We start from the raw sequence: 24,256 nt of genomic DNA on the forward strand, positions 1-24,256 counted from the left end.
AGTTACCGTGTACCTATAATCCCTCATCCATCTAATATCCCAGAGACCGTATATCAAGCATGGTGTTGTCAGACCTATACGGTTTCTACTCGAGTCTCGCTCTAATCGGATTCTCCCGGAGAACTCTTTCTCTCTCAACCCGAATGACCCTGGCCAGGGATTTGTCTGAGCAAGAATACATTGGATATTCCTCTCATGACGCCGAGAGTGGATGATCCTCTATTGACACTCAATAGCCCTCGTAAGGTCGACTACCACTCCCAATGACCAGCTGTACTAGATCTAGGACAGCCAAACCTATAAGTCTGGTATCAAAGAGTGGAGCACTCATACAGGACATCCTTGGTGTCTCAAGTCTAAGGACCAGATACACCACTAGGACTACGGAATCGCTGTCTGACAATAAGGCATCATCAACCATCCAACATTTCGTAAGCGGATCAATCAGTGAACTCATTCTCCAATGAGCACTTGTACTGTATCCCTGGTGTCCCTACACGAGCAACTATGAGACCAGCTGCATCCATCATATGGACGGGTATACAGCACACCAGTCTATCCGGTTATCACGATGTCCCTCTCGAGTAACCTATGACCGGGATTATTTAGGATATGTGTTTAAAGGTGAATCGATCTCATTATCGTGATCTCATCACGATCCGATTCCCATTGCACAAATCCAAGGACATCACAATATATGTATGCATTTATGCAATAGTTATAAAGTAATATACGCCAAAATATAATAAGCAAAAAGATTTTGTATCAAGTCACACGTGCCATCACTCATGTGATTGGCTTGCTGGGCACCTATGACTAGCAATCTCCCACTTGACCTAAAGCCAATCACCTATATGTCTGATCCCCATCAGACCCATGTGACGCTCAAAGACAATCTGAGACAACGGCTTTGTCAGAGGATTTGCATTGTTATCTTCGGATGGAACTCTTTCCACTGCTACATCTCCTCGGGTTACGATCTCTCTGATAAGCTGGAACCTCCTCATAACACTTCTGATGAGACCCGGGTTCCCTTATTTGAGTAATCGTCCCGTTGTTGTCGCAATATAAGGAGATCGGCTCCTCGCTACCCAGCACGACTCCCAAATCTGTGATGAACTTCTTCACCCAGACTCCATCCTTTGCTACATCTAATGCAGTAATGTACTCCGCCTTTGTGATCGAGTCAGCAGTGGTATCTTGCTTGGAACTCTTCCAGCACACTGCTCCTCCATTCAAGGTGTACACATACCCTGAATTCGACTTGCTATCATCGACATCAGACTGAAAACTTAAGTCAGTGTAGCCTTCAATCTTAAGGCTATTACCTCCATATATTAGTAAAAGATCCTTAGTCCTTCTCAAGTACTTAAGGATACACTTTACTGCTTTCCAGTGCTCCAAGCCTGGATCCGCCTGATACCTGCTCGTGACACTCAGAGCATGCGCTATATCAGGCCTAGTACATAGCATGACATACATGATAGACCCTATTGCTGAGGCATAAGGTATCATATTCATGTTTGCCCTTTCTTCTGGAGTCTTTGGGGACATACTCGTAGAAAGCGATATCCCATGTCTCATCGGTATGAGACCTCTCTTGGAATTTTCCATGCCAAACCTTTTGACAATGGTTTCTATGTACCTTGACCGGGACAAGCCAAGCATCCTCTTGGATCTATCTCTATAGATTCTAATCCCCAAGATATAGGATGCTTCCCTTAAGTCCTTTATGGAGAAGTGTCTAGATAACCAAGTCTTTACTGTGGATAGCATTCCTTCGTCATTCCCAATGATGAGGATGTCATCCACATATAACACCAAAAAGGTGATAGCGCTCCCACTTACCTTTCTGTATACACAAGGCTCATCTTCGTTCTTAACGAAGTCATAAGATCTGATTGCCTCATCAAATCTTATGTTCCAACTTCGGGAAGCTTGCTTTAGTCCATAAATGGATCTAAGCAACCTACACACCTTATCTGGGCAGTTCTTGGACACGAATCCCTCAGGTTGCATCATATACACCTCCTCCTCGAGGTTCCCGTTGAGGAATGCGGTTTTCACATCCATCTGCCAGATCTCATAATCATAGTGTGCTGCAATAGCCAATAGAATTCTGATGGATTTTAGCATTGCTACGGGTGAGAAGGTTTCGTCGTAGTCAACACCTTGCCTTTGACGATACCCCTTAGCCACTAGCCTTGCTTTATAGGTCTCTACCTTTCCATCTACTCTGATCTTTTTCTTAAAGATCCACTTGCAACCGATGGGTACAATACCTTCGGGCGCATCAACTAGGTTCCAAACCTTGTTTGAGTACACAGAATCCATCTCAGAATTCATGGCTTCTTGCCACTTCCCGGAGTCTATACTCATAATAGCCTCCTTGTAGGTCTGAGGATCAATATCATCTACATCCTCTCCTCTAATATGTCCCACATATCTCTTAGGAGGATGGGATACTCTATTAGACTTGCGTAAAGTTGATACTTGTGTATTAGGTACCTGAACAGACTCGGGCTATAGAGTGGTGCTTGAGCTTGGTTCTCCAACCTCGCTCAACTCTATCATTCTCCCACTGTCTCCGCCAAGAATGTGTTCCTTCTCAAGGAACACTGCTCTCTTAGCTACAAAGACCTTTTGGTCCTCGAGATGATAGAAATAATACCCACAAGTTTCCTTGTGGTGTCCCACAAATTTGCATCGCTCTGTCCTTGATTCTAACTTATCGGGGTTGTGTCTTTTAATGTGGGCAGGGCAGCCCCAAATCTTAACAACCTTAAGATCAGGCTTCTTCCCTTTCCATATCTCATATGGTGTAGACACTACCGACTTAGTTGGAACTCTGTTCAGAAGGTAAGCTGCGGTTTCTAGGGCATATCCCCAGAATGAGATGGGTAGGTTAGCGAAACTCATCATGGACCGTACCATATCTAATAGCGTACGATTCCTCCTTCCAAAGACACCATTGAGCTGAGGTGTATAAGGAGGTGTCCATTGGGATAATATCACATGGTCCTTGAGAAACTGAGTAAACTCTATACTTAAGTACTCACCTCCTCGATCTGAACGAAGAGTTTTGATACTCTTTCCAGTCTGATTCTCTACCTCATTCTTATACTCTCTGAATTTCTCAAAGGCCTCGGACTTGTACTTCATTAAGTACACATATCCATACCTTGAGAAATCATCAGTAAATGTAATGAAGTAGGAGTAACCTCCAATGGCATGAGTTGACATGGGTCCACATACATCACTATGTATGAGTTCCAACAACTCAGTGGCTCTCTCTCCAGTTCCACTAAATGAAGAGTGTCAGTTTTCCACGAATGCAAGGCTCACAAGTTACATATGACACATAGTCGAATGGATCTAGATATCCATTATTTAGCAACTTTTGAATCCTTCTTTTATGGATGTGACCTAGCCTACAATGCCATAGGTATGCACTGTTCACCTCATCTCGTTTCCTCTTAGACACATTTACATTCATGATATGTGGAGTAGTGTCTTGCATAAACAAACCTTTATGCAATATTCCTCTCGTCAATCTCCCCTCGGCTTTGCTAGAATTTACAATAAATTGTAGATGTGATAAGCAATATTAGTATCCAATACCAATGCACTATCACAAAAATCTAACAATTGGAGATTGATCATGAATGTACCTGAAGCTTCACCAAGCTTCTTGTTTCGCCCTTTCTGCAAGGTACTCTTTGCAGTTCCTCTTCCAATGCCCATCTTTACCATAGTGGAAGCACTGGCCTTTGTCCTTTGCTAGGTCTTTCTTAGCAACCTTTGCTTTACCTGGTCTGCCCTTGCCTTTTCCCTTCTTAAGGGACCTTTCTACTTTCCTTTTCTTTTTGGTCTCACCACTGTAGAGAACTGGCTTCTCTTTCTTAATAGTACTCTCTGCTTCCCTTAACATATTGAGGAGCTTTGGGAGAGTCACCTCAAGCTTGTTCATATTAAAATCCATTATGAACTATGAAAAGGAATCTGGTAGGGACTAAAGCACAATGTCCACACACAAGTTATCCTCTAGGACCATTCCTAGACCTGTGAGTTTCTCTATCCACTCAATCATCTTTAGGACATGGTTCTGAACCGGTGTCCCCTCAGTCATCCTAGCGCGGAAAAGGCTCTTGGATATCTCATATCGTTGAGTCCTTCCCTGTTCCTCAAACAATTTGCGAACATGTAGGAGAATGGATTTGGCATCCATCTTTTCATGTTGTCTCTGTAACTCAGGAGTCATAGAGCCCAACATATAGCACTGAGCAAGAGTGGAGTCATCAATGTACTTCACGTAGCGAGCGATCTCATCCTCGTTTGCCCCTTCTTTGGGCGTAGGCATCACTGAATCAAGGACGTACACGATTTTCTCCGCTGTGAGAACAATTCTCAAGTTACGGAGCCAATCCGTATAATTTGGACCAGTGAGGCGGTTGACAAGTATGCCACGTAAGGGATTTGAAAGCGACATTTTCTGAAAATAAAGATGCGATAGAAATGAATAACATGCAGATTTTGCAAGAAATAAACTATCAAGATATGGACTTCTATCTTAATATGCTCCCACTATTTTACTAACGAGTCACGCGACACCCTCAGCACGTGAAACGGAAGTCTCCGGCAGACTTCTAGTGGGGATCAGGATCCAATCAGCGTCTTAGTGTAACCTCGAGGGACTCGACCAATCACACTAAGCCTAAAAGGTAGGCAACTCTTACCAATCACAACTCCTTGTGATTCTCGTCCTGTTCGGCCTCCGAATCACCATGGCCTCGAGAGACTCGACCAACCATGATGCTCGGTTAAGTCAACACCTTCGTTACAAGATGAGTCTGATTTGATGATATACCCTCAAGGGACTCGACCAAGTATACCATGCCCTCAGGTCACCGGTGACATCTCTATGTCGTAAACAAGATAGCGAATCGCGATATAGGTGAGTCTCGAGGGACTCGACCAACTCAACCTACACCGGGAATCGATTCCTACTTATAACGATGGAAGGCCACGTGGGTCAATCTAATTGCCTCACGTTTACCGACTTAATATTATCGAGAGATGTTTCTAAGATTTGGTCTCCTAATATGACATGTCACACATATACATATTTAATATATATCTACATCGAATGCAAATATATATACTTATCTAGTATGTGTATAAGCAATCACACCAGATGATCATGGACCACAACCTAATATGATTAGGCCCGAGCCAGTAGGTCTAATCACTCACATCAAGATCTATGTGTGCAACGGTGCATCTCCATGCCCTGTGATCGTCCATCTCGTCCTCGTCGGTTCCGTCGACATCTTGATGCATCTCCATGCATCACGATCGTCCGTCTCGTGGGTCCTGCTATCGCATCCACGCTCCCGCTGCGCCTCCTCATGTGATTACAACTTAATCATAGGCACGCAGGCCCAACAATAAACGAGAAATATAATAGAGACTCGCAGACCTCAATAATAATAATCACAATTACACACATCACACGGTCCATGATCATCCGTCCACACATCATACATCACATGTATAAATAATCATCATCATGTAGGACTACTAGATAATAATAAAAATAATAATCAACTAAACCTTTTAATTAATTAATATTTTCTGAAATCAGGGACATGTAGGGAATTTCTGAATTTATAGGGGTATTTTCGTAATTTGGACAAAAGACAGAAATTAGAATTTCTCAAATTCCGAGGGGTAAAACTGTTTTTTTCCCAGAAAACACTAATGCCGTACTATCCTTTGCTGCTGCCGCCGTCGCCGCCACCCTGCTGGCGGCGGCCTGTGCGGCGGGGCGAGGGCACTGCCCTCGCCTGCAGGCGGCACGCCCGCTGGCGGCGATGCCGCTGCGGATGGGCGCCCCCTTCGGGCGCCGCTGCCTCCGCAGGCGGTGCTGTCCCGCCGGGCGGCCGCCCCTATGGGGGGGGGGGGGGGGGGGTTTCGCCAGCGGGAGCAGCGGCGGCAGGCGCCGCTGCCCTGCGGCGCCTCTGCCCGTGGGCTGCCAGCCCCGCCGGCAGTAAGCCTGCCACAAGCAGGCCGCCGACCGGCTGCTGCAGACGCAGCCCCTGTGCTGCCTTCGGCTGCGCTTCACGCAGGCAGATCGAGGGCAGCAACTGTTGCTGCCCTTTCTCGCTTTTGCGTCAACGATTTTGACGTCAAAATTCTAACACAACACACGCAGTTCAAAACCAATCATTAGCACGAACAACCTGGCTCTGATACCACTGTTGGGAAATCTTGGGGGCGACATCACATGCGCAGCGGAAGAACAAGAAAACAAAATCTCCGATTCCCAAAAAGACGTTCGTCGTCGTGCGAAGATTGGTACGCAAAAATCCGCGAAACATGAAACTGCGTATAAAGTAGATTGTGTTACCTAGGGAGATCGTATATCCCTGTTTCCTTGCAGATCCTTAGGAGAGGGTAAAGGAGGTCAAACGTCCTCCTCTCTAGCGGTGATTCACACAGCAGGGTTGCGACGACGCTCCTCAAAACTCCAGGCACACAGCAGGGTTGCGACGACGCTCCTCAAAACTCCAGGCACACAGTGGGGTTGCGACGACGCTCCTCAAAACTCCATGCCTGATCTGAGGTGGAGAGGAAGAGGAGAATAAGAAAGGCAAGCAAAGACTCTAGCCTATGAGGCTCTGAATCCCTCCTATTTATAGAGGTCCCCTATCAAACCCTAATGGGTCCTCCCCTAGTGGGTATTGGATCTGTATCCAATAAGACAAGGGCTCCGTCGGATATCTCATATCTGAACCTCTACTCATCGCAATGCCTACCATATGTGTGTGACCCTCTAGGCCCAATATCGAGCTGGCCGTGAGTCATACCTGTCAGAACTCCTTCTAACTCAGTGAATTATTATCTCTGTAATAATTCACTCGACTCATCGACTACGGACGTACTAGGCCACTACGCCGTAGTCCCCAGACGATACAGGGGAATCCAATCCATTGGACCTGTCTGTCCTCAGTTACCGTGTACCTATAATCCCTCATCCATCTAATATCCCAGAGACCGTATATCGAGCATGGTGTTGTCAGACCTATACGGTTTCTACTCGAGTCTCGCTCTAATCGGATTCTCCCGGAGAACTCTTTCTCTCTCAACCCGAATGACCCTGGCCAGGGATTTGTCTGAGCAAGAATACATTGGATATTCCTCTCATGACGCCGAGAGTGGATGATCCTCTATTGACACTCAATAGCCCTCGTAAGGTCGACTACCACTCCCAATGACCAGCTGTACTAGATCTAGGACAGCCAAACCCATAAGTCTGGTATCAAAGAGTGGAGCACTCATACAGGACATCCTTGGTGTCTCAAGTCTAAGGACCAGATACACCACTAGGACTACGGAATCGCTGTCTGACAATAAGGCATCATCAACCATCCAACATTTCGTAAGCGGATCAATCAGTGAACTCATTCTCCAATGAGCACCTGTACTGTATCCCTGGTGTCCCTACACGAGCAACTATGAGACCAGCTGCATCCATCATATGGACGGGTATACAGCACACCAGTCTATCCGGTTATCACGATGTCCCTCTCGAGTAACCTATGACCGGGATTATTTAGGATATGTGTTTAAAGGTGAATCGATCTCATTATCGTGATCTCATCACGATCCGATTCCCATTGCACAAATCCAAGGACATCACAATATATGTATGCATTTATGCAATAGTTATAAAGTGATATACGCCAAAATATAATAAGCAAAAAGATTCTGTATCAAGTCACACGTGCCATCACTCACGTGATTGGCTTGCTGGGCACCTATGACTAGCATAAGCTAGATAGACCATTTTGGCTGCCACCTCCTATACTCCTCTCTCCCTCTCCTTCTCAACTATCAACTCTAGTTTGGGGCATGTGGACAGCAAGAAGGGTCGGCCCCATCTTGATCGCGTGGTGTTCGTGGAAAGGAGGATTGTGTAGTGATTTGAGGAGTGTCTTCGCAGCGCCTACCATGTGGATTACCGCTAGAGGGGACGATACTTGACCTTTTTCATCCTCTTCCACATATTTACAGTTTTCAGGGATATATGATCTCTCTAGGTAACATATTTTTCACTTATGCATAGTTTTCAATTTTGCTAGTTTTTGCACATTAATCTTCGCACGATGACGATAAACTATTTTTTTGAGAAATTTTGAGATTTTATTTTTTTGTTCTCTTGCTACATATGTGATGCTACCCTAGATTTCCTAACATAGGGGCCACGGGTGGTGTTATGGATGAGAAGAGCGACAACGAGAGGTGAGGGCCACTTTACATTTGTGTTGACACCAGCATAATTATCGAATGATGAAATAGTCACGACATCTGTATCGATAGCCCTTTCATCACTCTACAACTATGTTGGCGTCAATGCAAATGGTGGTGTCCACTGTGATGTCTATTGCAAAGATGGTGGTCGCCTCACCGTTGACCTATTGGGCAGATCACTCGATCTGATGTTAGGGTCACCGGAGCTCTTGACGCTCTCTTGCTACCTTGTCAGTTCCGACATGGGCATGAAGAAGGGGAGAATCAAACGAGTTTTATTCGCTGCGGTTGTCAATGATTAGGAAGGCTAGGAGGCAAGTGATTATCAAGCTCCCGACGAATGTATACGATGATGATAGAAAAATGTGGGTCTCAGAATTTGATGCTTAGTACATCATCGTACCCATCGTTGACACAGTTGCTGAGTGACCCTTTCGTCGCTCTGCATTTGCATTGGCACAGATGCCGTTGTCGAGTGCTAAAAGGATTGTTGATGTAGATGTCAAGCGACCCTTCATCACTTGGCAACTACACCGACGTTGACGTAGATGAAGACTCTTACTTCTCGTTGTCGCTTTCTTCATCCACAATAGCAACTCATTTTATACATTTTTATCCGTCACCACCAACTAAAATATTAAAATTATATTTTTACCCTTTATTTTCATATTTTCGTTGATAAAATGAACGATATTAGAGTAAATAGACCTAAATATTTTACTTTCATATGTGGTGGTTATAGAAAAATGTGAGTCTCGGAATTTAATGCTGAGTATGTTATCATACCCGCTGTCGACATAGATGAAGAGTAACCCTCACCTCTCGTCGTCACTCTTCTTATCCATAACAGTTATTCGTTTTACGTATTATCGTCCACCACCATCAATTAAAATATTAAAATTATTTTTTTATCCTTTATATTCATATTTTCGTTGGTAATAATATTATGTTAGTGTAAATAAACTTAAATATTTCACTTTTGTAATTATAGAGATGCCAATATAATATTTTTAAATTATAAGGATGGAGATACTAAAGATAGTTAACTACAAGGGATAATTTATAATTAATCCTAAAAATAAATTAATCCTAAAAAATTCATAAGTAAGATTTATTTTTTTTTAAAAGTGCACGTATATACATATATAAAATATAAAATATGATTTTAATCATTATCCAATATAAATCTAACGTTAACGTATATATTCTTATAAAATAAAAAATATATTTGTGTACCGTATGCGAACTACTATTTCGTTCCACAACAAACAAGTGCTTTGGACTTGGATTGCTCGTAATCGCTCAGTTATTGGATTTCGGGTCGTTCGGACCCGACCCGAATCGGACCCGTTATTTCCAGTCACCAGACGCTTCCGACGGAGTTCGATCGACCTCCCACCACAAGCTCTCCCGATCTCCAAGAGCCGGGAAACCCTAGCAATGGCGATCGCCGCCCTGCGTCGGATCCCTGTCCACCTCGCTCGATCCGATCCCTTCATCTATCTCCGGCCCCTTGCGCGCCCCTGCTCCTCTTCATCTTCCGCTGCCATCGCTCCCTCCTCCTCCGGTTCCAAGAAGGTCGCCGACCGGATCGTCAAACTGCACGCCGTCGATCCCGAAGGAAGCAAGCGTGAAGTGGTCGGACTCTCCGGTCAGACGCTTCTCCGCGCTCTGATCAACGCCGGCCTCATCGACCCCGCGTCCCACCGCTTGGAGGAGATCGACGCCTGCTCCGCGGAGTGCGAGGTCCACATCGCGCAGCAGTGGCTCGACAAGCTTCCGTCGGCGTCCTACGACGAGCGTTACGTTCTCACCAGGGCCTCCAGGGACCGCATCCTCAACAAGCACGCCAGGCTCGGGTGCCAGGTCGTTCTCCAGCCCGAGCTGCAAGGTATGGTTGTTGCCGTCCCGGAGCCCAAGCCTTGGGACACCCCCTAGGTTGACAAGGCTCGTCTCTGTCGTCCCTTTCTCCACAAGGTTCGCTTGTGGTAGGAAAGCTTGGATTTTTATTGTTTTAATTCGAAAATAATGGTGATGACACTTGTTTTCCTATCATTTCAATGATCCTGTTATTCGATGAATGACTTCCTTTGTTGAAATTAGAATTCTACTTGTTCGCTTATATTTATTTGTGGTGAATAATTTTGATTGTAATGACCTAGGCGAATAATGCAAAATGTTTGATGAATTCCTCTCATTTGCTTATTTATAAAAATGTCTGATGAATCGATTGAAAAACTTTAAAATTGCTTCAATTTTAGAAGGATTATGATAATGGGTTATGTCATGATATTTTAAGGAAGAGTGATAGAAGGAAGTATAGAATGTGAGGAGAATGTTTTCTATAATTAGTTTGAATGTATACCTAAAAGTTCAACAATATAAACTATTTTATTTGTTGTGACTTTTAATGAAAAAAGATAAAGAGAAGAAACAAGATGTTTCATATTTATTTTAGCATGGAAAAAACGTATGATAGAGTTCCAATAAATTGATTATAGAGACTTCAGAAATGAAAGGGGTATCCAAATGATTATACTGATGCAATAAAGATAATGTGTGATAGAATTATAGTTACTACTGTTGGGAAAAAAACATATGATAAGAGTTTCCATAAATTGATTGTACAAACTTAAGAAATGAAAGGGTATCCTAATGATTGTATTGATGCAATAAAGATAATGTGTGATAGAATAGTCACTACTGTTGTGATTATGGGAAGTGTGTAGCAAGTTTTTTTACAATCACAGGTTTGCACTACTGATCACAATCGATCTTTTCATATTAGTAAAGATCTTACCAATCATATTGTTAGACATCCATTGTGTACTAGTGTAGGCCTCCATCTTGTATTCTTTTGATGTTGTCGTTTTGCTTGATGAGGCATGGATTTAAATTTGACATATATAGAGAGGGCATTAGAGTCTACTATAGGTTTAAAACTAATTAAAACTTAGACACAATATATGAAATGTTGTAATACTAAGAGAAGAATTGAAATTGATGGATAAAAGTTTTTGTTGATAAAACTTTTAGGTGTCTTGAGTTCCCTCTTGAATGTATTATTCAATATGCAGAAGAGACTGATGAAGACAATGTTCTAAAAATATAAATGGTATCAAGGATCACCGTTTCGAGTACAGGATCCATTTTAGTGATTTGATCGGATTGGTATACTAGTTAATACCAGTGTTCCATGTGTTGATACACCGGTACATATCAACGTTTCAAAGAGGAAGAAAAAGGAGAAGAGGAAGCATGGGTGGAGGAAGAAGAGAAAGCGGTGGAGAAGAAGAAGAAGCGGCAGAGAAGAGATGAGAGTCTACCTTGGAAGAAGGAATGCAGCGACAACAGCGTTGGCAATGGCATCATGAACCAGCAACGGTGACAACGGCGGTGGTAGCAATCAATGTTGGATGCGAGACGAGGGCTCACAAATACTTTCTATTTTAGTTTTTTCCTTTTTTTAATGCTGAGTTGGATCGGCTCCACTACTATTTTAAGGTTTATTTATTTATTTATTTTTTTTTTTGAGTTGGACCAGGCTACCCGAAACAGGGGTGGTCCATGTCCGGACCAGTATATATTGTCTGTTTTGTACTGTTTCAGGTGGTATGACAATCCTTGAATGGGATGTTTAAAAAGTAAAAGGGAGTGAAGAGTTTTGTGTGATCATACTGTGCCCCTTATATGTATAAGATAATTGTAAAGCCAGTTGTGCTTTATGGATTGAAATGTTGAAGCCTGAGAAACAACTCATACAGAGTTGGGTAACCAAAAATGATGATGTTAGGTGGATGTGCAGAGCTACTAGAGTAGATAAAATAAGAAATATTTAATAGTTAGATGATATAAAATGAGGAACAAGATCAAAAGAGACCTGCGAATCTATGATTAAATAAGGTTGTGCTGGAAGAGAGAGGAAAAACTACTCCAACTTTACCTGAAACTGTACTAGAAACAATATAAAGAGGTATGAGCACACTTGACTTCACTAGGTATACCACTATACACAGCTCAGTGGCCCTAAAGGATTTGTGCAGCCTACCCCAAATAGTTTAGATTATATTGCGTTGCATGATTGTCTAGTAGATTCTTGATTTTTGCTTCACGTGGCAACTAGGTTGAGAGATTTCTTTTTCCTCCTGACCATGTCTCAGTAACAAAAAAAAAATTGCACAGAAGACTACCTCTAATTTCTTTTGCATTCTTTTAATAGTTGTTACATGTTCGAGATTTTACATCCGTTCTCAGGAAATCTTATCTACTTAAACATGCTTCATTCAGAGTCATAAATCTTCGACATTGTTTACCTGACAGGTTTGTGGAGTCCCCAGCTACTACATTAAATGGTTCTTCTGCATCAACTTTGTATTCTCGATCAAACGTTGTTTACTCTGCCAATTATTTTTCATTCCGATTTGGCTCTATGGTTGGCATATTTTTCTCTTAGTCCTTGGATTAAGCCTTTCAATTTTGGACTTTGCAGCGGCAGTAGGTAGTTCTATTTTTATCAGTGAATATATGTAGATTTGTGTTTTCCTGCTGACTTACTCTAGGCTTCAGAACAGCATTTGAAGGTACCTTGGAGGATGCTGTAGTTCTTTAGCTCATAGGTGTTTGGTGGCATGAAAAATGATTTCTTGATCTCTGTTCCTGAAGTTTCTTTCCATATATGTGTTTTCTCTCTCTTTTTTCTTTAGCTTTTTTTGTTAATAACTGTCAGATATTTTCAGTAAATCTATTTTAATCTTGAAATCCGTGATTTTAGCTTTGTTAACTTTAGTTAGTCATGTTACAATAGATGCTTCAAGAAAAAAGAGTAATCTTTCTGTCTTCTGATATAAATTATCATTGGATGTAAGAGTCTGTAAGGTTGTTAAATTAGATGCCAATAGTTATTACCGTCAGAAAGCCCAAGCCCAAGATATGTTTTTGATCGCGGCTTTGAGACGGTAGACCTGTGGTTGAACTATATCAATCTCTATTGACTTTAATGTTTGTTACTTACGTTAGGTGAAGGTAGACCTGTGGTTGAACTATATCAATCTCTATTGACTTTAATGTTTGTTACTTACCTTAGGTGAAGAGTTAAAATCCTCGTGATAATTCTACATCAACAAGCGCCTTTGCTTTTTCGGTATACTAATATCAAGGTAATTATAATTGTCACATTTTATGTTTCGTGAGGTGTATCTAATTATTAGTTGGCCCGTCGGTAATGACGGAATCAGTTTGCTTTTACCGTTTTATTGAATGCTAAACTGTTCATGATTAATTCAATATTTCCTGTTGTCGTCTATGCTCGAAAGACTTTTTTTTGGCATCGTCAGTTCTCACGTTATTACATGCCATGCTACGCCTTATGATGACTAAGCTGTATGTGGACTTTTTGTAACTCGTACATAACAAGGGAGATCGATCTATGGTTTGTACCTTTGTACTTAACACGAACATAACATTTCTAACATCTTACAATTCACATAAAAAACAAAACCACATTTGAAGTATAAAGGAGGCGTGAGAGATAATAACACAACTCTTTATAGGTAGGCAAACCTTCAACTAGTTGACCAAATTAATGCAAGCTTGAAAAGAAGTTGAAAGAGCATAAATTGTAATCAATTCTTGCTCAGGTTAACAAACTGGAATGACATCATCGTAACAAAGTATTCCACTAAACCTTGTCTTGTACCTGACCAAAGTCTCACAAATGTGGGTGCAAAGCTGATTACCATGATCCCTCAGCTCCCTTGCTTGGGTTTTGGAAGGCAGAGAAACCCCAATAGGTCTTCAGGGCATATGGCTGAGAGATGGTCACCCCTTCATCGGTTATCTTCGCAATCTGCAATCACAGTTAAGACATGAACAAAGATGCTACATAAGACATGTAAAGTATATCCGATGCTGGAAATTGTCAAAATTATTGGTGAGGATTAATGAACAAATCATATATGCCACATAGCACAGACATGTAAAGTAAAATTTCAGACTTGTAAGATTTATATGCAACTAGTCCTTTTAACAAACTGTTTGAAGTTATATTAGAGTTAAAAAACAATAAGACATGCTCGATGCTAACGGAAACACCAAACAGACAGGTCATCCTTATAAAGTAGGCACTCAATTGCAGCAAATGTGAATTTCCAATATTGAAAAATAAAAAATAATAGGAGAGCATTAGGATATAGAAAAAACATGCAGTGTTAACTGGAGTTGCATCAACCTCCATCAGTCATCTCGGACGGTGTAAGACACCTTGACACTCTTTTCAGCTCAAATATCATCCAAGATGGTATGAGTGCAATCTTTGTATCTATAGGACTCATAAATATCTATAAAATTATCTTCTAAAGTTTCACAATTTTAAATATGGCAATTTAGTTTTCTCCTACGTGTCCCGTTCTCTATTTTGTCATCATGAGAAATCAAAGTATTAGTTATGCATCTGAATCCAATTCATATCTTCTTATCCATTAAACGCAGGCTACAATAAGAAACACAATCTATTACATTCTATTAAAGCATGTTTTCCACAGTCAACCAACGTCAGATAATAACTGATATGCATGCATATGGGATCATGCAACATGCACTGAAAGCCATGGTAGATTGTGACCGACCATTTGAATAAGGATTGTGGCACTTATATGTGAAATTATCAATTTCAACTGGAACTGCATTGCATCAAATATGAATCTTTGGTTCCGTGCACACAGGATATGTGTTAACAAGGAAAGTATTTTGTTACACATAAGGACATCAAATAGGACTTGCAAATAGTAACTAGGGCAAGGCTTGATGCTGCATGAACCAAGGTCTAACTGCACAAAGGCTGGACCGACAAAAGTAAGTGACAATGATGTCTAAGCAAGCATCATGAGATAATTCTGGAAGGTCACTACCACTATTTACTTAGATGAAAAGATCTAGTTGAATCGAACCCTAATCCATTCATGTTTGCTCTCCCCCTCTCTTTGGAAAATGTCTCTTTCTAAATGAATGTGTTCATCTCGATTCATTCCCTACTGTCACTTAGACACACTGGATCAAGTTCATCGGATCTACAACGTATCTCTATCTACACCATTTAACACCCTCTAATCATACTTCCATTTGTCAGTTTCAGTCTCCACCACCACAACTATCTTTCTCTAGTCTTCCTCTTCCCATACTCTACCGTGTGAGCTTAATGAAACCTGTTTGTTCTCTCTCTCTCTCTCACACACACACACACACAAGCATACAATTAATATAATGAAGTTCCAACTGAAATACTAATGACAACAGACAAAATCATGGGCAGGGGAAAATCATACCTGAAACTTATTAATTGCTGATCTATCACGATATAAGAGCACAAGCAAGCACTTCTCCAGCAACTTAACAGCCTCTTCAAAGCTCAAATCCTCACGCCATTCAGCACGAAGTATTGGCCTTGCAAGATGATTTCCAAATCCAGTAGCAACATGATTGTCCTCAAAATGTGTGCCAATCATGCCAACCTAAATTTTATCAAGCATTTCACACTTAAGATAAGAGTCAGGACTAAAGACATTCACTATAGAAACAGGGACATACCATGCCAAGATACTTCTGGCCATTCTTCACTCCACCAAGAACAAGTGAATTCCAAAGAGGATTGAACTTATTACGCCTGTTATACATCACCCGAGTGAGGTAGTTGTGAACCTCCTTTGGACCAAGCGAATTCCCATCATCCCACATGTTATCATACAGGCTGAAGAAAAATAACATATGCCACTTAATTCAACGAAAATATCAATAGAAACAAGCATTTGATGTTAGTTTAACATAAAGATCAATAATACATTTTCAGAAACTTCTTGACCAATAAAAAATAGAAGATGATGACTATTCTACACTTATGGCATGTCTTTTTCAGTTTGAGATCAAGTTCTTACATGAGCTCATCAAGATAACGCAAAATCTCCTGGAAATCACTGATTTCTCCACTTGCTCCAAGAAGAGAATGTTTACCAATGTGTTTTATACGCTCTACACTCTTGTATCGTAAAGTGGATCCATAGGAACCTGCAGGACATAAACAGTCATAAGCTTATGAATGCAAGTAGTTCAAACTTCAGAGCAAATATAAAAGCAGTGAAAATTGATGGTATTATCTACAACATCACATCATATTCTGTTTCTTTTTTTGTAAGGGGTAAATGGTGCTCTAAACTAAGAGTGTTTCAATTCTTCTAACAAAAGGAAGCCAAAACTTGTTTTTTTCTTTTTAACATATGCTATTATTGCATTTATTCCCAAATATCTATTATTTGTATTTGATGATGAAAATTTTTGAGTGCTGCCTCAACAGATTATCTATAAGTTGATTTTCCCAAGAGGTTCAATATTTGAGCAGCTTTTGCAATTTTCCACAGTTTTTGATAGCTTATTGTTTACTTTTTGGACAAACAAATTTTCTCCTCTCGCCCACAGTGCATCAAATGTTGCATGAGATTGGCCCATTTGAAGTTGCCATCATATGACCTATTTATATTAGCAACACAGTGAACTTGTCAACAAATACGATATTACCACATCCAGCATGATAATTGTTTGGTTTCATTATGTGCTCCTTACCACTTTCTCTATTTAATTTGGCCTAGCCTATTTCAAAAGATCTACTTGCTTTCTTAATGTCAATATTAGTAGTACCAGAGCAATTCATATCCAATTGGCATTAGATAAGGTCATTTCTTGCATGACCCTTGATTAGTTAATAATTAAACTAGAAGACATCAATAACAAACTAGATTCCAAGGTTCTTAATTCTGGGCATACCACCAGGTACAGTCCGATGTTCGTGGGTCCAACATGGGACTGTCATATGGACCGGGCGATATCATGCAGTTCATTAAGGGTTGGGTGCATACAACCTTGAAGCTATTGCTATCAATCACATACTCCTTAGCTTCATCCTTCTCCTTCTACTCCTCCTCCCTTCTTCTTTCCTTCTTTCTCTCTAGTCAAGTAAGTATCAACCTGCACATAGTGTTGATACTTCAAATGCATAACAATACTATCCTGGTCTAGCCATTGATCATGGACCAAAATTTTGAACCTTGTTTGATCCAATGTGTATTTATTTCTTTTTGCATTCTGTTTGTTCTTCTCACTGTTATCTAGCCATTGTGTGGATGTCTCCTTTTCATATGAGATTAACTGTGGTTGTTATTGGTAGTCTAAACCAAGGATTTTAATTTCGAATGATACTGCCCATACCAGGCATACGTACCAATCCGCCAGGAGACCGCTACGCGGACCACTCGCTACCGAGTGGTATCAACCTGGCTACAGCGAGGGAAGAAGAAGCATTGAGGGAGAAGAGGGAGAAGACGTTCAAAGAATCGGGAGAAGATCGATGCTTCTCGATCAAGCGTCGCCCTCCCTCGACGATCCCGATTCAAGAGGTAACGGAGAGGCAGCGGCTCAACTTCTTCTTCGCCGCGTTCTTCGTCGAAGGCCGAAGATGCCTATGACCTTCGTCGTGTTCTTCGCCAAGGGCCAGAGACATCTGCGACCTTCGATGTCTTCGCCGAACTGTCACGAACGGTCGTCGCGCACCCGCAACAACTCCGTTCAACGAACCGTTCGTCGCTCACACCCGCATGTACAGCTGCTTGACAGCATGTTTTCTTATGGTTTTGGGTCATTTTGCTTGTAAATATGTAAGTTTGAACAAGCTGCAGCGTTGCAAAGCGACCGTTCACCGAACCGAGCAAAACAGCCCCAAAACAGCCCAAAACGGCTCCGTTTTCGCGTGCCGCGGGAGGTGAGCGGAGTGCTGCCTCCGCTCACCAAAATGTCAGCCAGCTCAGACCCCAGGAACCCCCCGGGTGGCACATGGCTGGATGGGGCTTCGGTTATATACCGGGCGTAGACACTCTTTCGCAAGTTCGCACGTGACCTTTACGGGAACTTGGTGTTGCGTCCGGGACCAGGTGAGCGGCTGTTTGTGGGCTTGCAGCTGTTCGTTCATCCTTGAAAGCCTTGTTTTTCCCCCTCTCCCTCTTTTCTCTTGTGCACACAAGGTGTTCGACGAATTGCTTGTAAAGCTTTCCTTTTCGCGAGACTTCGGGACTTGTCCGTTGCTCGTTCTTTCGATCTAACTCTCTTTCTCTTTTACAGGTCCTTCGGGACCTGCGAGAGGTTACAAAGTGGGCTGATCCTTGCGGAGCAAGATCGCAAGGGCGAAGCGCGACTTAGGCAACGCAAGCTAAGTTCGCGTCTTTGCCGCAAGAGTGACTCGCGACTTAGGCAACGCAAGCTAAGTTCGCGTCTTTGGCCGCAAGGGTGCCGCACGCCTTAGGCAATTCCAGCTAAGGTCGTGACAGAACGCCGCAAATGAGGAGAAGACCGCATCTTCTAATATAACGCAACGAGGACAATAAAAAGGAGGCAACATACGCCTCCTTTTCTATTTTTTATAATTTTCATATTTTTATACGTTGATTTTTTTTATTTTTATATACCGAACGATACACCCTAGCGCACTGCTCGATACACACGTACCATACCATATCGAGCAAAGCTCAAAACTCCGATACGGTATGAAATTACGAACCTTGGTTTAAACAACAATAATATCAGGCTTTCAACATACTCAGCTAAGATATTGATATAACTAAAGCTTCAACTTCACCAGGACATGTCCAACAAACTAGAAAGACTAAATTTCAAACATTACATTTGTGGTATTCGTGTTTTACAATTTTGACCCTTGTATTATAAAACTTTTCACCACATCCTAATAGTTTGCACTGTTTAGCATAGAGAAATCACTGTTAGCTCTTCTACAGTTTTTCTTGTTATTCCCATTGCCATCTTAAATTCTCAACCTGGTCCTGTAAGCTTGGTCCAAGGAGGAAGTGTTAAAAAATAGACTTAGTCATCAAATCCTAGCCTAGAATTTTTAAACAAGGTTGACCACAGAGGAAATAAACTGGGGAAGGGAAGGAGAGGAGGGAGGGGTCTGGGAGGAATGTCATGAAAAGATAATCCAAACAGTGATAAGAATAGAGGGAAAACTAGGCATTACCTCCCATGTCAGCAGCCAAAATAACACCATCTTTATATTTCATGCCTATCACTGATGTACCAGTCACATACGGATACCTGTCAAAAGGTTTCACATGTTCAAGATTGTATCATAACATGGTTGCATCGAGTAAAGAAGATTATATGAAACAAGTAAAAAAATTGGCAGAAATGATCACAAAATATTAGGTCAAACATGAATCTAAAATGCATATTGCGCAAGTGCATAGCATATCAAAACAGAAATGCATGTAGTGACATAAATTGAGCAGCATTTCATGCTAAGAATTTCCAACTCATACAAGCATCTGCTATAGGAGCGGATGTCTCAGCATAAAATACTGCATGTTTAGGTTACCTAGTTTTGCTGGCTGAATTTGCAATATAATACATCCAATAAAAAGAGAAATAATTATGATAAAAGTTTCGAGTTCATCATATCTAACTCATCTATGAAGCATGGCTCAGATGCAGATCTAACTATCACACTTAGTAAAGGAGCAAAAAGGATGCGTTGTTAAGTGCCATAAGAATCTGAAATCTAGAAGATAATTTCAATAATAATCTGTGTCAATATACCGAAAACTAATTAGAAACAATTATGAAAGGGTTTAATGAGTGTCAGACTCAGATACATATCCAACAAGTGGTCACAATTCACTTGAGAGTGCAGAGAAATTTGTTGATTGATGTGTTCAAGGCTTCAACCTACAAATCCTTCTTATACTAGATGACATAGCCATTTAAAATGCAGCAAAAATTTTCCGAAAAAAATTACTCGACCCGAGTTATGTGGCAAGGTGTTAAGAAATCCTAAGATGATAGAAGCAAACGCATCACGCTCGTTCCAAAGAAAATGACCGCATCAATCAATCCTGCTTCTTACGATATATCCACTAACTATTTTAACACGCCTAAAAGCCATCTTCTTCAGCTCGATAGCCACCACTAGTCACAGATGGGGGTGGGCGCGGCGCGGGATCGATCCACTGATAGAACATGGAAAGGAAAAGGCAGAGCAAGGACCACACGAGATGGGTAGACATAAATTTTTGTCAGCCGATCAGCTCCCACTGGGAACAACACCAACAGTACAAGATCTACCCTAAACACCACCACGCAGCAGCGTAAACTCATTCAAATCATTCGCCCAAAGAACTCAATCATGCGTATCCCACAAAAGAAAAAATAAAAAAAGGGAGCGATTGCAAGATCCATACAAGGTCCTTTCAGTTCCATTTTCCGAGATCGCCGAGTCCTTCACGGCCACCACCTGCAATCAAGAAACCAACTCGAATTCAACGAACTCGAAGAACCGAAGGGAATAAGGAAAACAAGCTGACCTCCATGCCGTTCGCGCGATGGATTGCAAGTCGTTCCAAAGGAAGGGGAGCAGAACAAGGTCGGTGTTTAGGGTTCGCCGATGCGGGCTGGCCAAGGGGGAACGGCGTAGTAATTAAAGGGAAGCAGCATCGGCTTGGAGATCAAGAAAGGTTGGTTGGGCCGGTTCTGGGCCGGACCTAACTAGATTATATCGAATCTATTGGGCTCATCTTGGACTTGAGCCTACGTTCTCTAAATTATATTTATTCTATTTTATTATATTATAAAAATTAATGTATATATATATATATATATATATATATATATATATATTCAACTTTTGACCCATTGAGTCAAACGGATTGACCTCCGATCCTATTCCAAATAATTTTAAGCCAAATTATTTCATGATTTTAAGCTATGATTGGAATCAGAGTTACGATCTAAATGATCTGCATGTAGAGACTTGGTTATTTAGAGTAGTATTTTAAGCTTTGTACTGAGACTTCTCTCCGTGGTAAAGAAAGAAACCAAAGCTAATGTTATATTACATTTTGTAGAGTAGCATTGACGTGTGAAGATGTCGACTGCTCTCCATCCTTCGTCAGTGCTTGGAGGTGCAGCTGCTGGCCAACAGCACCCCGGCGGGCGGCGCACCCACGACGATGTTGCAGTGGCGCCGCGTCCGGAACGTGTAGTGCAACCAGCCGCCAATATCGGACCGCGTCCGGAACGAGGCCACCACCTTCATTGCATGCCTGTTCCCGATCTCCCCCGCACGCCAGGCCTCCGCCGCGTCGGCCGGCAGCGCCACACTGCTCGACACCATGCGCACGTAGCGCAGCACCGCCTCCCTCCTCCGCTCGCGGAACGGCCCCAGGCCCTGCGTCGCGATCAGGACGCTGCGGAAGTACAGGTCCAGCTGCACCTGGCCGAATCTCAAGTCCACCTTCTGGTTGGGGTTGGAGAAGTTGGCGAGGACGGAGAGGTCGGCGTTGAGGAGGCCGCCGCCGTCGAGGATGGCGCCGTTGAGGTTGGCGCTGGAGATCTCGAGTTGGGGGCCCTTGGGCCTGACGACGAGGTACACGATGAGGATGGCGAGGCCGGCGAGGATGATAGCGACCCACAGCAGCGTGCAGCATGCGCCTACGAGCCAAAAGGCTGGGTGCGTCGGTTGCGGCCGGGTGAGGAACTCGGAAGGCCGATGAACCCGAGGCACCCGCCGTTCCTGTTGGTGATGCGAGTGGTTTGCTTGGTTTCCGCCATGCATGGTGGGGGGGGGGGGGTGGGTGAAGACTGAGCAGTAGTCGAGGAGGGAGGAAGGAGAAGAAGATTGCTGGTTTCATATAGGAGGTGGAAAGGGAAAGCAATTATGGTGGGGGGGAAGGAGGCAAGGAATCCAAATGGTGCACAAGCAATGCAATGCTGAATCATGCAAGTAATGAATACCATTCTGCTACCAAGAACTCTACTCGGTGGAGATGCCTAATCTATGGATATTGACGGAGGGCGCATCAGATACAGTTCGTCCATCCTGGAACCGATGCAGTTCTTAGCACCCATCGAGTTCACTTCAGTGCTCTGCATTTTCGTTTCGTTAATCTACACAGAACGATGAGATGAATGAGGAGGAGGAGTGCTGACCGTCGATGGATAATCATCGGTTCAAATTGGGAATCGAACCGATCTAATCAAAATCAAAACTGAAATTGACTAATGGTTCTACTATAATCGAACCGAGACTCTCCACCCCTCGAATTAGAATCGAAACTCATGGTTCCAATTCGGATCGAACGAAATAGTCACGTGATCGATTAGTGGAATGTTATTATGGAAAAATAATAATAATAATAATAAAATATATAAAGACACATTTTCATTTTTATTATTCTGTCACCAAATGAATCTGTCTACTGCTCACTAATTGCAACTAATAATCTCTCTGGTGTTTTCCGATTGTAATATGGCAAGCGCAAGTTCAGTGCCTCCGAGTTCAATAAAGAAGAATTTAGATTGTTCCACTATTTGTGCCAACCCAATAATATCAACATTTCAACATAGAGAAAGAAGAAGATATGGTAACAAAAACAATCGAGTATCCACTTCAATAATATAAGAAATTCTGATGGTCTATTTTAGGTCATTTACAACTATTGCTCTTAAAATTTTTAAATTTAAAGAAGAAGGACACTGAGAAAAAAGAAAAAAAAATTCCTACTCAAGAAGGTCTTGACAAAATATTTTATTTTGGGTAAATTTACAACTATTGCTCTTAAAATTAACAAAATACAGCTCACCATTCTTAAATGTTTTATTTTTCTATCGAAAAAGGAATTAGCAATATTTGTTTCCACTGGATAATTTTTTTTTTATTTTGCTGAAAAATTAAGTTATGTTAATTATTCTCAAAATGTTTTAAATCATGTTATAAAACATGTTCATAAGACCACTCTCACATGCACTACTGACAAATTTATTTTATTTCTATTTATAGTGATATTTAGAGTAATCATCTACATCACAATTATATATCATTGGGTTGACAAGGATTAGACTACTTAAGAAAGAGTAATTATCTTTAGAGTTTTTGATGAAAGACATACTATCGATAATATTTTTAAAATAATAAAAAAGCTAGTTTGAAGAAATATAGTATGATTTTTAATTTTTTTAATAAAACATATTAAAATACTACATATATTCTTGAGTTAGGAACAAGTTTATATTAGGATCATGTCAGCACTAAGAGAGGAGATGAATTCATGCTTTCGTAAAAACGATGGTTTGAAAATTTTCGTTCGATGAAAAATTGATATTGAAAAAGAGTTTAACTTGAAAGCGTATTCATGAGCATAGTAAGAGTAGTAAATCAGTTTGCAATATATGAATAAAAAGCAAAACAAAAATGTAAACTAAGTTTTATAGTGGTTCGGTCATCGTGATCTACGTCCACTCTCAATTCCTCCTCTGTTGAGGCCACCGACATCTACTAACGATCTTCTTTTAACGGACGAAGATCAACTACTCTTTTACACCATTTTTCTCCTTTTCACAGGTTTAGGAGAGAATCTTTACAACCACTCACCGCTCTCTTAAACTTCACTTAACATAGAGTTAAAGAGGAGTTCTCACAATGTTACAATAGCATTTTCTTTCTTTTTTACTCTCTGTTCTTGTATTAACCAAGTAGGGATAGTGAGGTTTTTATAGGCCCTAAATGGATTCAAATTTCTAGCTAAAAATTTAAATCTCTAGGATTTCAAGATACTAGCGGTACCACCACTAGTACTGGGCAGTACCACCACCTATCAGTTCTGACATTAGGCAGTACCACCGCCCAATCTAGCGATACTACCGCATAACACACTAACACTGTGCGGTACCACCGCCTGACACAGTCTAGGAGACTGTGTTTGGATGGTACTATCACTTAGTATGGACAGTACTACCGCTAGACCCTACTACAAGACACTGAATGAGCCAAACAATAAGCCCAATTCAGCCCTGATTCAGGCTCAATTGACCTCTAATTGAGTTCGCATCATTTCATCCCAAT

The 24,256-nt window shown here is 41.6% G+C and overlaps 3 protein-coding genes across 7 annotated transcripts; 1 reads left to right on the top strand and 2 right to left on the bottom strand.

The window, feature by feature from the left end:
- Positions 1–9,665: 9,665 nt before the first annotated feature.
- Positions 9,666–13,434, top strand: LOC103971511 (uncharacterized). Of its 5 annotated transcripts, none has more exons than XM_065131702.1 (2): positions 9,672–10,204; positions 11,350–11,988. In XM_065131702.1, exons 1-2 carry the CDS (start codon positions 9,754–9,756, stop codon positions 11,415–11,417), a joined length of 519 nt encoding a protein of 172 aa, XP_064987774.1. In that variant the 5' UTR covers positions 9,672–9,753; the 3' UTR covers positions 11,418–11,988. The 5 variants fall into 5 exon arrangements, with proteins under 5 accessions (XP_009383816.2, XP_064987774.1, XP_064987776.1 ...); XM_065131704.1 differs by lacking the exon at positions 11,350–11,988 and adding an exon at positions 12,634–12,677 and having other exon boundaries at positions 9,674–10,204; XM_065131703.1 differs by having other exon boundaries at positions 9,674–10,204; positions 11,391–11,988.
- Positions 13,435–13,841: 407 nt separating this feature from the next.
- On the bottom strand, positions 13,842–20,854 carry LOC135626433 (proteasome subunit beta type-4-like). The gene is made up of 7 exons (XM_065131701.1): positions 20,721–20,854; positions 20,598–20,650; positions 19,379–19,455; positions 16,239–16,368; positions 15,895–16,054; positions 15,633–15,818; positions 13,842–14,158 (listed from the first exon to the last, which is right to left on the bottom strand). Exons 1-7 carry the CDS (start codon positions 20,724–20,726, stop codon positions 14,045–14,047), a joined length of 726 nt encoding a protein of 241 aa, XP_064987773.1. The 5' UTR covers positions 20,727–20,854; the 3' UTR covers positions 13,842–14,044.
- A 283-nt stretch (positions 20,855–21,137) lies between these two features.
- Positions 21,138–21,973, bottom strand: LOC103971571 (uncharacterized protein At1g08160-like). The gene has a single exon (XM_009385630.3). The coding sequence runs from the start codon at positions 21,968–21,970 to the stop codon at positions 21,305–21,307; it is 666 nt and encodes a 221-aa protein (XP_009383905.2). The 5' UTR covers positions 21,971–21,973; the 3' UTR covers positions 21,138–21,304.
- Positions 21,974–24,256: the final 2,283 nt, after the last annotated feature.

Source organism: Musa acuminata, chromosome BXJ2-11, assembly GCF_036884655.1.
Source record: "Musa acuminata AAA Group cultivar baxijiao chromosome BXJ2-11, Cavendish_Baxijiao_AAA, whole genome shotgun sequence".
Taxonomy (NCBI): Eukaryota; Viridiplantae; Streptophyta; class Magnoliopsida; order Zingiberales; family Musaceae; genus Musa; species Musa acuminata.